Here is a 16,283-nt window from a genome sequence, read left to right on the forward strand (position 1 = left end):
GGATGTTAATGAAAATCGCACCATCAGATTCAGCGTATCAGAGAACACTGTTGTAGAAGCTTGAAATTCCCATCATCAAGAAGGTGGAATTTTGTATTTTTTTTTTGCCAGAAGAAAAGTCAAAGTTGTGTTTTTATTTGTTTTTCTTTTTTTCCAGGGGTAGTCGTGTCAAACAAATGGTCCTGGAATATCGGGAAAGAGTTAATTCGAACAGAAATAAAAAATTCTAGTGCCTTTTTTAAGTGAACAAAAAGAATGGAAGACGACTAGCTATTTACCAATAAACATTTTGAGAGAGCAGATTTGTTCAGCATAGCTGAAAGCAGGGAAAGCAGGGCCCCCCAAGCCCCTGGGGAAAGGGCTATAAGTTATGAAATTTACGCATTGCTTACGTATAGTATTTGCTACAAGGAAATATACAGATATTTTTCTCGGGGAGGATTTTGTGTGGGGAGGGAACTTTAAAGGGTGAACTTCCGAAGGAAAATTTTTACATTGAGGGAATTTGCCAGAATCTTATGTGATTTTTTTTCTTGTTATTCCACTTAGTTTTTCTTTGTCGACTAAATTTTACATGTGGAGACATTCCGATAGAATAGTCTGAGGAAATTTTCCGCAGGATAAAAACGTCTGGAAGACTTTTTCGTGGGGGAGATTTTCTGCAGGAAAAATTATCGATGGAGAATTTTTCGCGGGAAATATTGTTCATGGGGAAATTTTCCACGGGAGCTACTTTATAGGGGGATATTTCCAGGAAAAAACTTTCCACAGAGGGGAGATTTCCGGCATGCTTTGAAAATCAATAATAAATTAAATCTTTTTCAAATGGAAGTACGCTGAGAATTTCTAAGGCGGAATCGTCCGAAAGATATTTTCCAGGTAATTTTCAAGAGGGATGGAATTGTCTCAGTGGAATTTTCTAGGGGGGGGGGGGGTATTTTACGTGGGAAGAACTTTCTATGAAGGAATTAGTCGTTAGGGTAGAAAATCTTCCATGGAAAGGGAGCCAAATTTCGGATCATTATTTGGAAAATGATTAAGAATCAAATATAAAAGTTTTCTCAGCTGGAAGTAACCAGCAACATTAAAACTTAGAACAGAATTTATTCCGAATATGAGGGGGTTGCTCTATCCTCAATACCTCACTCTTTACGCTAAAGTTTTACTTTTTGTCCCAATTCTTTAAGAACAACTCTTGAAACACAAGGGCCTCTCAACTAGAAAGAGAAGCCTTCTTATAGGTAAGCTACGAAAAGACTTTGACGCGAATAACGAGGGATTCAGGAGGGGACAACCCCCCTCATATACGATGGATTTCCGTTTTTAAGTTTTAATGTTGGCTCCTTACTTTCAGTTAGAATACTCATTTTTTCTTATTAAATCACACACATAGCGCTTATGCTTAAAAAATATTTATAATATTCAGTTTATTTTCTATGAAAAAAAAAACTTACCAAAATAAAGAAATAGCATGTAAAGAGCGCCAAATCTTGAAATTGACCATTAAATCTGCGATTATAAATATAGAATGCATAGACGTAGAGAAAGAAAAACCTGAAAATAAAAAGCCAAATTAGACGATACTCAAGGCACTAAAATGTACGTAAATGTGCAGACCAAACGTATTTTATAAAAGAAGCTGTATCTCCGAAATATGATTAATCTCAGTACATAGATGGACAAGATAAATTTGGTCTTGCCGATAGTGTCAATTGTCGTTCATTTATGTCAAAATGTTCGTGGTAACGAACTGTAACTAAGGAGTGACCCGGCTCAATAGTAACCGAAACTCTAAAAAACAGAGTTTTGATACAAAGAGATACATCAAAAGAATTAGATTTTTATGCTGATTTTAAATATATATGTTTCGCCAAGCTTCCGAGCCTGAGAAAATTTGTCTTATTTTCGAAAAAAGGGGGAAACACCCCCTAAGACTCATAAAATCTTAATGAAAATCTCACCATCAGATTCAGCATATCAGAGAACTCAACTGTAGAGGCTTCAAGCTTCTGTCTTCAAAAATGTGGATTTTTTTTTTACCAAACGAAAGGTCACGGGTGCGTGTTCATTTGTTTTTTTCCCAGGGGTGATCGTATCGACCCAGTGGTCCTAGAATGTCGAGAGGGGTCATTCAAACGGAAATTAGAAGTTCTAGTGCCCTTTTTAAGTGATTAAAAAATTGGAGGGTCACTAGACCCCCTCCGACGCTTATTTTTCCCCAAAGTCAAAGGATCAAAATTTTGAGATAACCATTTTGTTCAACATAGTCGAAAAGCTAATAACTATGTCTTTGAGGACGACTTAATCCCCCAAAGTCCCCGGGGGAAGGGCTGCAAGTTATGAGCTTTACCCATTGTGTACATACAGTATTGGTTATTGGGAAGCATATAGACACTTTCAGGGGAGATTTTTTCTGGAGGGGAGGAGGTCGGGGGAGAGGGTTACGTGGAAGAATCGTTCCATGGATGAATTTTCACGAGGAAAGAGAATTCCCATGAAGGGGGTGCTAGACTTCCCAGCATTATTTAAAGAACAATCATAAATCAAATAAAAAAAAACGAGATTTTTCTACTGAAAGTAAGGAGCAACATTAAAACTTAAAACGCCCAGAAATTATTACGTATATTAGGGTGTTCGTCCACTCGTCAATATCTCAATCTTTGCGCTAAAGTATTTTTGGTAATTCCATAGGTCTATTTATTCTAATTAAATGGCTTTTGGGATTCAGGGGGCATTCTTAAAGAACTGGAAAAAAATTCGAACTTTAGCGTAAAGAGGGAGGTATTGACGAGGGGGCAAACCACCACACATTATGTATATGAGGGAGCTTCTGTTCCTTGTCAGTACCTCGCTCTTTACGCTAAACTTAGAATTTTGTAATTTTTTTTAATAATAACAAACAATCTTAGCATTTAATGTTATCTTAAGAACCTTCTTAACTATGATTTGTATGTTATAATAAACCTTTCGGCTTGTGGTTGTTACAAAAAAAAAAAAAAAAAAAAAAAAAAAAAAAAAAAAAAAAAAAAAAAAAAAAAATCAGCTGAAAAGAAGGAACAACATGAAAACTTAAAACGAACAGAAATTATTACGTGTACGAAGAGGTAGCCCGCTTCTCAGTACCTCCCTCTTTACGCTAACATTTGACTTTTTGTTTCAATTATTTAAGAATGACTCCTGACACACAAGGACCATTTAATGAGAATAATAAGCTTTTTACAAATTCGCAACATTTTGGCGTAAAGAGCAAGGTACTGAGGAAGGGGCAACTCCTTCATATACGTAATAACAACCAAAAGTAAATCCTGAGAAAATTGCGATTCAAACAGTTCGTGGTAACGAATAATAAAAAAGGCTCAATAGTAACCGAAACTCCAAAAAAACGGTTTAAAAAAGGATTTTGATAAAAATAGATATATTAAAAGAATCGGCTTTTTATGTTTATTTCAAATATATAAATTTTCATTAAATTTCCCCGACTTTCGAAAAAAAGGCGGAAACACCCCCTAAAAGTAAAGTGACCTTAATGAAAATCACACCATCAGATTCAGCGTATCAAAGAACCCTACTGAATCAAACAGTTCGTGGTAACGATCAATAAGTTACATCAGAAGAATCACATTTTAATGTTGATTTTAAATATGTAAGTTTTATCAAGTTTAGTCTTACCCATCAAAAGTTACAAGCCTGAGAAAATTAGCCTCATTTTAGAAAATAGGAGTAAACACCCCCTGAAAGTAATAGAATCTTAACGAAAATAACACCATCGGATTTAGCGAACCCTACGGTAGAAGTTTCAAGCTCCTATCTGCAAAAATGCGGAATTTTGTATTTTTTGCCACAAGACAGATCACGGATGCGCGTTTATTTGTTGTTTTTTTTCCAGGGGTGATCGTATCAACCCAGTGATCCTAGACTGTTGCAAGAGGGCTCATTTTAACGGAAATTGAAAGTTCTAGTGGCCTTTTTAAGTGACCAAAAAATTGGCAGGCACCTAGGCCCCCTCACACGCTCATTTTTTCCCAAAGTCACCGGATCAAAAGTCTGAGATAGCCATTTTATTCAGCGTAGTCGAAAAACCTAAAAAGTATGTCTTTGGGGACGACTTACTCCCCCACAGTCCCCGTGGAAGGGGCTGCAAGTTACAAACTTTGACCAGTGTACACATAGCAATGGTTATTGGGAAGTGTACAGACACTTTCAGGGGGATTTTTTTGGTTGGGGGAAGGGGTTGAGGCGATGGGGTTATACGGGTGGAACTTTCCATGGAGGAATTTGTCATGGAGGAAGAGAATTTCCATGAAGGGGGTGCAAGATTTTTTTTTAGCATTTTTTCAAAGGGCAATGAAAAAATAAATATGAACAAGTTTTCTCAACTGAAAGTAAGGAGCAGCATTAAAACTTAAAACGAACAGAAATTACTACGCATATGAGGGGTTCATGTCCTAATACCTCTGTCTTTACGCTAAAGTAATTTTATAAATTTCAACTATTTATTCTACCGCCTTTGTGATTCAGGGGTCATTCTTAAGGAATTGGGAAAAAATTTAAGCTTTAGTATAAAGAGCGAAGTATTGACGAGGGGGCGAACCCCCTCATATACGTAATAAAAACATACGAATACAGAAGTTCGCTACGTAAGTTAATTCGTAAGTTACGTATATTTTCACTAATAAAAACGTTCATAAAGTTAAAAGTTCTAGTTGCCTTTTTAAGTTACCAAAAAATTGGTGGGTAACTAGGCCTGTTCCCCCGCTCCTTTTTTTTCTCAAAATCATCCGATCAAAACTATGAGAAAGTCATTTAGCCTAACAAATAAATTAATATGCAAATTTCATTTTAATTATTCATGTGCAGAGAGCCAAAATCAAAAGATGCATTAATTCAAAAACGTTCATAAATTCAATAAAAAAAAACAAGTTTTTCTTAACTGAAAGTAAGGAGCGACATTAAAACTTAAAACGAACAGAAATTACTCCGTATATGAAAGAGGCTGTCCCCTCCTCAGCGCCCGGCTCTTTACGCTAAAGTTTTTTACTGTTTTAAAAAGTAGAGCTGAGAGAAAGAGTCAAACTTTAGCGTAAAGAGCGGGACGCTGAAGAGGGAACAGCCCCCTTTATATACGGAGGAATTTATGTTTGTTTTAAGTTTAAATATCGCTCCTTACTTTCAGTTAAAAAAACTTGTTTTTTTCCTTAATAGCTTTCAAGCTCCTATCTGCAAAATGTGGAAATTTCTATTATTTGCCAGAGGAAAGATCACGGATGCATGTTTATTTGTTTTTTTTCCAGAGACGATCATATCAACCCAATGGTCCTAGAATATCAGAAGAGGGCTCGTTCGAACGCAAATTAAAAGTTCTAGTGCCCTTTTTAAATGACCAAAAAATATCAGGGCAACTAGGCCACCTCCCCCACCAATTTTTTCTCAAAATCGTCCGATCAAAATTTTGAGCCATGTTGTTGATCATTGTTGAAAGACCCAGTAACTATGCCTCTGGACATAACATGACCTCCCCCAAGAGCCCCAGGAGAAAGGTCTTTAAGTTATAAAATCTGTCCATTGTTTACGGATAGTATTTGTTATTGGGATGCAGGAGGAGGGAGGCTTTCTGTTGGCTTTCTGCTGGGGGTTTTTCTACGGGTGAATTCTCCATGGGGAAAGAAGTTTCCAGAGAGTGAACTTGCCAGGGGAAATTATATACTGCGGGAAATTCCCAGAGTTCTTAAACAAAATTTGTTGTATATGTGTTGCTTTCTCGTTTCCCTCTTAATTTTACGCGCGTAGCGGTTAAGAGCAATTGTCCGGGGTAAATTTTCACCCGGATTAAATTGTCTAGAGGATATTTCTATTGTGAGGGGGTTTTTCCGTGGAGGTGGAGTCAGATTTTCTGGCATTATTTACAAAATAATCGGAACAAAAAAAAAGTTTTTTCTCCTAGAAGTAAGGAACGACATTAAAATCTAAAACGAACAGAAATTATTACTCATATGAAATGGGATGTTCCCTCCTCAATGCCTCGCTCTTTACGCTAAAGTCTGACTGTTTCTCACAGCTCTATTTTTAAAACAATAAAATACTTCAGCATAAAAATCTCTAAATTTTTGTCTAGTTGTCTAGATAAACGGTGATACAAGGACAAAAACATTTTCAAACAGAGCCTTTTTGTCCACCAATGGCAAGTCAGCCGACAAAAACATTTTCAAACAGAGTCTTTTTGTCCACCAATGGCAAGTCAGCCATTTTCATTTGTTTATTTTTTTTGTTATTCAATTCAAATTTCACAATAGTCTTCAGGACTTTCGTCCACTACTCACGATGCTTATGTAATAGTTTTCAAGGCTACTTTTTTGTGGAATCTAGATGTGTTTCAGACTCGAAGAAGTTTAAATATTTAAATAGAATTCTTGGTGCAGTCTTATAAAATTATACAAATGGAAATATATAAAAATTCTAATTTATAATAAAAATATTTTTAATATAAATAATCTATAGTGTTGTTTTGTTGTTGTCTAATGTCTTGTTTTGAAATATCACACCCGTTCTTCAGTATTTTCATTTGTATACTTTTGTAAATGGAAGAGGCAGAGTGGCCCATAAAATTATTTATGCAGTCTTTTCATGCTAAATTTACACAATTTTATATCGTTTTAGTATCATTTTTAACATATGAAAATGTGCAACATTTTGCTTGCATATTTTGAAAAATATAATGCGATTAGCGTCCAGAAGAGGGATAGAAGAAACTGACCTTTTGCTCTATTAAAAGACAAAAAAAAAAAAAAAATGAAAATGTACAACATTTTGTAACAACCCAAAATATGTGATAGTTTTCTGGTGAAAAGCTTTCAAACCTTTACCCCTTCAAACATTTTGCAGGTTTAGAACACCTCTAACCCCCAAGAAATTTTTCTTAGTTCGTTCAAAGGCAACGCAATTAAGTTTCATACAACTAATTCTAAGTGCGGTCTTACTATGAAAACAGGTTTAGTTGTTTTCTTTCTTTTCTTTTTTTTTCAAATAGTCTATAATTTAATCCGCTAAAAATTTTACATTAAAGCCTTAGAAGAATTTTTAAATGAAAAAAATTCTTTTTTTCTAACTTCCAGCTTTAGACAAAATTTTCCTTAATAGACCATGTTTAAACTTCATCATTGATCTTTGAATCATTAAAGAAACACCACACAGAGTGGCTACCTCTAAAGAAAAATCCCTTCGAAAACAGATTGTAAGCATAGGACAACAAAAGACGGATCTCTGCCATAAGCAGTACAAGAAACTTCCCGCTTTTATCCCTGCTTGATTTGCTCGTCACGAAAAGGTACTCTAAATTTGAGCCACAAATATTGCCAAACGATTTTCCCCGTAAAGAAAGACTTTTCTAAGCTTAATGTCCCAACGGATATTGTTCTCTAAAAAGGACATATGCTTTTATTTTTACAACCAACTTATTCCATCAATAAAAGAAGACATATGCGGCTTTCTCATTCCATTCCTTAATAGAAACACCTTCTTTGATTTTGCTATTGAAATACTATTTCCCTAATATAATTCCCTTTAGCAACGAGAGCAATTAAATTTAAATGATAACAACACGAGTCGGAACAGGGGAAAGCTGATAACTTTAGAAAGTACACAGGTAAACAGAACTTGAAAATAGAGAGACTGAACCGATCCTGGGGACATTTCAAGAAAGTTCGAATTACGAAAACCAATCTCTTAACCCAATATTGTTCATTCTTTAAAACATTAAATAAAAAAACAAGTTTTTTTTAACTGAAAGTAAGGAGCTACATTAAAACTTAAAACGAACAGAAATTACTCCGTATATGTAAGGGCATTTTCCTCCTCAACGCCCCGCTCTTTACGCTAAAGTCTGACTCTTTCTCTTAACTCTACTTTTTAAAACAGTAAAAAACTTTAGAGTAAAGAGCGGGACGTTGAGGAGGAAATGCCCTAACATATACGGAGTAATTTCTGTTCGTTTTAAGTTTTAATTTCGCTCCTTACTTTCAGTTAAAAAAACTTGCTTTTTTAATTAATTTCTGAACGTTTTTGAATTAATGCATGTTTTAATTTTGGCTCTCCGCACATAAATAATTAAAATGAAATTTGCATTTTTTTTTTGCTAAATAGCTTTGTCATTGTTTTAATATGAAGATTTTGAGAAAAAAGCAGCGGGGGAGGAAGCCTAGTTGCCCTCCAATTTTTTGATTACTTAAAAAGGAAGCTAGAACTTTTAATTTTTTACGAACGTTTCCATTGGTAGAAAATATACGTAACTTAAGAGCTAACTTACGTAACGAACTTCTATATTCGTATGTTTTCATTACGTATATGAGGGGGTTCACCCCTTGTCAGTACCTCGCTCTTTACACAAAAGCATAAATTTTTTCCAAATTCCTTAAGAATGACCCCTCAATCACAAAGGCCGTAGAATAAATAGTTGAAATTACTAAAAATACTTTAGCGTAAAGAAGATATGCGTAATAATTTCTGTTCGTTTTAAGTTTTAATGCTGCTCCTTACTTTGAGTTGAAAAACTTTTCATATTTATTTTTTAATTGTTTTTTTTTAAATAATGCTAGAAAATCCTGCGCCCCCTTCATTGAAATTCTCTTCCCCATGGCAAATTCCTCCATGGAAAGATCCTCCCACGCAACCCCATCCCCCTTAACTTCACCCCCCCAAACCAAAAAAATCCCCTGAAAACGTCTGTACACTTCCCAATAACCATTAGTATATGTAAACACTGGTCGAAGTTTTCAAGTTGTAGCCCCTCCCACGGGGACTATGGAGGAGTAAGCAGTCCCCAAAGACATGATTAATAGGTTTTTAGACTATGGTGAATAAAATGACTGTCTCAGAATTTTGATCCGGGAACATTGGGGAAAAATGAGCGTGGGAGGGGGCCTAGATGCCCTCCAATTTTTTTGGTAACTTAAAAAGAGCACTAAAACTTTTAATTTCCGTTAGAATGAGCCCTCTTGCAACATTCTAGGACCACTGGGTCGATACGATCACCCCTGAAAAAAAAAACACAAAAAAAAAAACGCACCCGTGATCCGTCTTCTGGCAAAAAATACCAATATCCACGGTTTTGTAGATTGGAGCTTGAAACTTCGACAGTGTGGTTCTCTGATACGCTGAATACGATGGCGTGATTTTCGTTAAAATTCTATGACTTTTAGGGGGTTCTGCAACATAGCAGAACTATTTGCTTCTCAAAAGGGGACAATAATTTCGAAAAAAAACAATCACCTGAGTTATTCTTCCCTTTGGGTCGTAAGTCTCACAGCTTTTTTTGCAGATGTTTGGATAAATGGAATTAAGTTTTCCCTTCCCTCACACAGCGGCAGAACTCTCACCGAGTACCCATAAAGAATACATAAGGAGTTACAAGTTATTAATTACTAATTTTGGTTGAGACTCAATAACCTTTCCTAGTAGATATCATGATGAAAGTATTTAGAAAACATCCTCCCACTAATGAGGGAGGGTTTGGGTTCACTCCCGAAATATTTAAAATCAGGGAATTAACTCAAACTTTTTGGAAAGTTTTATTGAGATCCAACAAGCCTTTACAGCAGATTTCCTGAGTAAAAGAAGTTATATCCATTAACCACCTAGACAGGGAAGGGTCTATATTTCAAAAGAATGCAAATAGGACGCTTGATCTTGCTTTCTATGAACTTCAATTGATATGCAACAACCTGTTGTGGATGATTCAAATACAGCAGTAATTTAGAGATTCCTCCCCCTACAGAGGTTGAACTGAGTACGGGCAACACCAAAGACACAGCTTAGGTATTCTCTCTTACTTCCCACCATATTTGGTTGGTATTTGAAAGGCTGTTCAGGTAGATTTTCTGATGAAACAAATTCTAGGGCCTCTACAGAGGTAGGACTCCTAATGGTATAAGTGAAATATTGCTTCTTACTTCCCATAAGGTTTGGTTGAGGTCCGACAACCCTTTCCGGTGAATGTCCGGGTGCGAAATTTAGAGACAATCTAGCCCCTCACCCTTGAAGAGGCCAAATTATCTAAGGACCCTCAAAAGTACTGTTAGAAAGTAAATTCAGTTTTCATCAAGCTTAGAGAGGTCAGACAGAGCTTTAAGGTAAAAGTGCTGACAAAGATTTTAAATACCCTTTTCGTTTCCCCCTACCTATGAGTCAGACCACAGCCAGACTTGTTTCAGTTTAATTTGTTCCCTAGCTTTATATGCATATAAAGTATCAGAAAAATCAATACAACATTAAATTGCAGGAAAAAATCCGAAAAAGCAAAATGTTGTATATCGAACTCAATTTTCAAGCTTTTAGAGATTTGGAGCTGGAATCTCACATTCTGAAAGAGTTTGCTCAGACTCTTTCAGAGTTTGATTCGCAGAGCTTTTCTACATGACTTTAAACTTACATGATCCCAAAGAAGCTTGCTTTCAAAGATAGGACCTATTTTTTCTTTTTCTTTTAATGCTACTTAATGGCCAGGGACGAAAATATTGTTCTGAAAAACTACAGACAAAATTACCATATTTTAGAATTATTCTTCTTCTCCGTTTCATGATCCCCACCTAAATAATAGGTCTCAGATTTAATCTCTTTCTAAATCCAAGCTATTTGCCAGTGATCGCTAGAAAAAAAAAACTCAAAAGAAGTAATATTGCTCTGAAACGATAGAATATAATGCAAAAGGAATAGTTCTTGTCTGCGATACGAAGAACTACTCTCTTCTCTGTGGTAAGATTCTATATGATCAGGTGCGTATGTAAAGAAAGCTTCTGGCCCGGGCCTACCCAACCCCCTGAAAAAGCAAATCTAAATTTGAAGATGTTATCCGTACATTTTTTTTTATTTTCTCACTTATGCTTAAACCTTAGCTCAATTGAAGGTCAATGCTCAAATCAGGTGTTCAGTTACTACGAAGCAGCTTGTAGCAATACAAGTAAAACGTTCAAATATAAGACTACCTTGGTTTTAAAATTTTAGGGGTAGAATTGTCGATTTCCTACACTTAGGTCTATGGATATACAATCTAGATTACATAACTGTACCCAAAGCTCAAAGTGAGTGAATAAGAAGTTTTCCAGAGGATCTAGGGTGACAATTAAAGAAAATGCGCATTTACATCCTCATATCGATATTTTTTTTTATCTCTACAATAATTTACTCCCTATCATATTGAGACTAGTCTCTCTCAATAATTACATTTTGATTGAGAGTTGTTAGTAGTGAAGCCTCACTGGTTTTAAGCAGACACATAACCACTACTCCTTTCTTCCTTTAATGACTTAAGTTGAATGGCAACAACCTCAAGACGGATGTGTTATTATTTTCTGAGAGAAGCAGGTGTCTTTTACGTTAAAGGGAATATTCTTTAAGAGATGCAGGTGTTCATTACGCAGTAGGTAATGTTTACTTTAGTTGTTACCTAATAGGATTTTGGCTCTTACGTAATAAGACATGTTAGAGTCGACTAGTCAAGCTGAGGAGTTTTATTAAGACATTTTTTCTTCAACACGTTTTCTCAAGACTTTTCAATGCATTCCAAGACGTTTTCTAAGACATTTGTCTTCTAGACTTTTCAAGACATTTTTCTTCAAAACATTTTTCAAGACGTTTCAAGACATCCCTAGAAGTTTTCTACGACATTTTCCCTTCAAGGCGTTTTTCTTCACGATTTCTTTACATCTTACGTAATAAGGAATGTTTACTTATGTTGAGGATGACCAATCTCGCATGAAATGCTAGACTTCAGGGGGCCCATGGGGGATCCCCGCTTGTAACTGTGGAGGGCGCACACGTGGGATGTTACGTAATGACAATGCATACGTGGGTTCTTACGTAATACTTTAAGTGATTAATTTTCTTTCAACACTTTTTTTCTCAGGGAACCTTTATATTCTATTAACTTTTTGTCCGCATTAGGATTCCGAAAGGGCATTTCCATGCAATAGAATGGAGCACTAACCAGCTAGACCAACAGGTCATTCTATTATTATTGCTATTCGGGAAATATACTCTATGAAATAACCAATTCCAGATGCAGAGAATTCCCAAGTCCGCTTAATGGAATGATTAAAGGAATTGCGTGTTTCCTATGACAGCAATCATTGACACGGAGAGGGTAAAATCGATATTGCTTACACTTGGTATGTACCTGCATGTTAAGTAATGCTTTAGATAATGTTATCAGATAATATTGCGGCTTCTTCATAGCATAATTTTATTAATAGTCTTTTACTCTATTGGAACGTAAATGTGCTATAAGAGATGCGTTAAAAGCGAGAGCACCATTATGACTAGAACATACTACACCTTCATACATGATCAAAAATTTTTACTTTCCCTCTTTACTACACAGAATTTTACACTTATATTATGATGATTCTTGAATGAGCATATCTACATGCAAGAGCTAAAATATGCTTAAGCTGCATTAGTGAAATATATTAAGTTTTATCCTGGATCAATATGTCTAAAGGATATAAACTTTTGAACATACAAATTTTACAAATAAAAACAAATTTACAATGCATTATTAAAACATAGAAAAAGCAGTTAAAACACAACAAAGTAAAAAAACGTGATAAAAAACCTGTCATAGGATAAAATATAGGCAAAAGAAACACGAATTAAAGAAAGCTGGGGGTCCCCGAAACCAATTCCAGAGAGAAGGAATGATATTAAGGTAAACTTAAGCCATATTAAGAGCTATTTCTGAGAGCTTTTCATGAAAATGCCGTGTTTCTTTGGGCCAAGACTATGAACCCCAGATTGAACAGCGCACATTTGAACAATATTGTGTCTCCAAATTTCATATAATCTCGTTAGAGATAAATTTAAGCCACACTAAGATATTTTTGAGGGCTTTTAATGGAAATGCCTCGTTTCTTTGAGCCAGAACAATGCATCCCCGATTGACAGCTGCACATTTGAATAATATTTTCTCTTCCAATTTCACATAATGTCATTACAAGAAAACATAAGCCACATTAAGATATTTTTGAAGGCTTTTAATGGAAATGCCTCGTTTCTTTGAGTTAAGACTATGCACCCCCAGTTGACAAGAACACATTTGAATAATATTTTCTCTTCAAATTTTACATATTCTTGATAGAAGTAAATTTAAGCAAAATTACGATATTTTTGAGGGCTTTTAATGAAAATGCCTTGTTTCTTCGACCCAAAACTATGCACTCCCGGTTGAAAAGCGCAAATTTAAATAATATTTTCCAATCAAATTTCAAATGATCTCGTTAGAGGTATATTTGAGCCACATAAATATATTTTGAGGACTTTTAATGAAAATACCTCATTTCTTAGAGGCAAGACTATGCTCCATGGTTGAGAAGCTCGCATTTGAATAATAATTCTCTTCGAATTTCACATAATCTTTTTAGAGGTAAATTTAAGCCAAACTAAGATATTTTTGAGGGCTTTTAATGAAAATTCCTAGTTTCTTTATAACAAGACTATGCACTCCCGATTGACAAGTGTAAATTTTAATAATATTTTCTTTTCAAATTTCACATAATTTTGTTACTGGTAAATTTAAGCCAAATTAAGATATTTTTGACGGCTTTTAATGAAAATACCTCGTTTCTTCGACTGAGCGTTAGATTTCGCTCCCCCTCAGTCGAATCTTTTTTAACACCTCTGAGCTTAACTTTAAGCTTTAGAAAATATTAGTCCAAACAATTCATGCCACCGTGACAATATTTGGCTAGCCAGCCCTAGCAACCAATTCCAGAGGGGGGTTGGGTTATTATTAGATGTAAATGTAAGCCATATTAAGAGTTATTTCTGAGAGGTCTTAATGAAAATATTAAGTTTTTTTGAGCCAATCTCATACAAATTAACCCACCGTGAAATAATGTGGCAGACCAACCCCCTAGCGAGTAATTCCAGCCTGACCCCATATCATACAATTCCACCCGGGGCCTAGAAACCAATGCCGATAACCCTAGCAAGCAATTCTAGCCGGGCCCCCTAACATCCAAATCCAACGGGGGGGGGGCCTAGAAACCAAATCCAGAGGGGAGTTTTGTTATTAAAAAAAATTAAACCACATTGTGAGTATTTCCGGGAGGTTTTAATGGAAATGCTAGGTGTCTCTGACCCAAGGTTATGCATATTCAAACTACCATGACAATATGTGGCTAGCCCAGCCACAAAATGCGCATTTACATCCTCATATCGATATTTTTTTTTATCTCTGCAATAATTTACTCCCTATCATATTGAGACTAGTCTCTCTCAATAATTACATTTTGATTGAGAGTTGTTAGTAGTGAAGCCTCACTGGTTTTAAGCAGACATATAACCACTACTCCTTTCTTCCTTTAATGACTTAAGTTGAATGGCAACAACCTCAAGACGGATGTGTTATTATTTTCTGAGAGAAGCAGGTGTCTTTTACGTTAAAGGGAATATTCTTTAAGAGATGCAGGTGTTCATTACGCAGTAGGTAATGTTTACTTTAGTTGTTACCTAATAGGACTTTGGCTCTTACGTAATAAGACATGTTAGAGACGACTAGTCAAGCTGAGGAGTTTTATTAAGACATTTTTTCTTCAACACGTTTTCTCAAGACTTTTCAATGCATTCCAAGACGTTTTCTAAGACATTTGTCTTCTAGACTTTTCAAGACATTTTTCTTCAAAACATTTTTCAAGACGTTTCAAGACATCCCTAGAAGTTTTCTACGACATTTTCCCTTCAAGGCGTTTTTCTTCACGATTTCTTTACATCTTACGTAATAAGGAATGTTTACTTATGTTGAGGATGACCAATCTCGCATGAAATGCTAGACTTCAGGGGGCCCATGGGGGATCCCCGCTTGTAACTGTGGAGGGCGCACACGTGGGATGTTACGTAATGACAATGCATACGTGGGTTCTTACGTAATACTTTAAGTGATTAATTTTCTTTCAACACTTTTTTTCTCAGGGAACCTTTATATTCTATTAACTTTTTGTCCGCATTAGGATTCCGAAAGGGCATTTCCATGCAATAGAATGGAGCACTAACCAGCTAGACCAACAGGCCATTCTATTATTATTGCTATTCGGGAAATATACTCTATGAAATAACCAATTCCAGATGCAGAGAATTCCCAAGTCCCGCTTAATGGAATGATTAAAGGAATTGCGTGTTTCCTATGACAGCAATCATTGACACGGAGAGGGTAAAATCGATATTGCTTACACTTGGTATGTACCTGCATGTTAAGTAATGCTTTAGATAATGTTATCAGATAATATTGCGGCTTCTTCATAGCATAATTTTATTAATAGTCTTTTACTCTATTGGAACGTAAATGTGCTATAAGAGATGCGTTAAAAGCGAGAGCACCATTATGACTAGAACATGCTACACCTTCATACATGATCAAAAATTTTTACTTTCCCTCTTTACTACACAGAATTTTACACTTATATTATGATGATTCTTGAATGAGCATATCTACGTGCACGAGCTAATATATGCTTAAGTTGCATTAGTGAAATATATTAAGTTTTATCCTGGATCAATATGTCTAAAGGATATAAACTTTTGAACATACAAATTTTACAAATAAAAACAAATTTACAATGCATTATTAAAACATAGAAAAAGCAGTTAAAACACAACAAAGTAAAAAAAAACGTGATAAAAAACCTGTCATAGGATAAAATATAGGCAAAAGAAACACGAATTAAAGAAAGCTGGGGGTCCTCGAAACCAATTCCAGAGAGAAGGAATGATATTAAGGTAAACTTAAGCCATATTAAGAGCTATTTCTGAGAGCTTTTCATGAAAATGCCGTGTTTCTTTGGGCCAAGACTATGAACCCCAGATTGAACAGCGCACATTTGAACAATATTGTGTCTCCAAATTTCATATAATCTCGTTAGAGATAAATTTAAGCCACACTAAGATATTTTTGAGGGCTTTTAATGGAAATGCCTCGTTTCTTTGAGCCAGAACAATGCATCCCCGATTGACAGCTGCACATTTGAATAATATTTTCTCTTCCAATTTCACATAATGTCATTACAAGAAAACATAAGCCACATTAAGATATTTTTGAAGGCTTTTAATGGAAATGCCTCGTTTCTTTGAGTTGAGACTATGCACCCCCCAGTTGACAAGAACACATTTGAATAATATTTTCTCTTCAAATTTTACGTATTCTTGATAGAAGTAAATTTAAGCAAAATTACGATATTTTTGAGGGCTTTTAATGAAAATGCCTTGTTTTTTCGACCCAAAAATATGCACTCCTGGTTGAAAAG

The 16,283-nt window shown here is 35.4% G+C and overlaps 1 protein-coding gene across 2 annotated transcripts in view; it reads right to left on the bottom strand.

The window, feature by feature from the left end:
* Nucleotides 1-16,283, bottom strand: part of LOC136033060 (membralin-like) — a 226,060-nt gene that overhangs the window by 61,145 nt on the left and 148,632 nt on the right. For both annotated transcript variants that reach the window (XM_065713652.1, XM_065713651.1), the window contains exon 10: nucleotides 1,455-1,554. In XM_065713652.1, coding sequence (XP_065569724.1) covers nucleotides 1,455-1,554 — 100 coding nt within the window. The remainder of the gene's footprint in view (nucleotides 1-1,454; nucleotides 1,555-16,283) is intronic.

Source organism: Artemia franciscana, chromosome 11 (assembly GCF_032884065.1).
Source record: "Artemia franciscana chromosome 11, ASM3288406v1, whole genome shotgun sequence".
NCBI lineage: Eukaryota > Metazoa > Arthropoda > Branchiopoda > Anostraca > Artemiidae > Artemia > Artemia franciscana.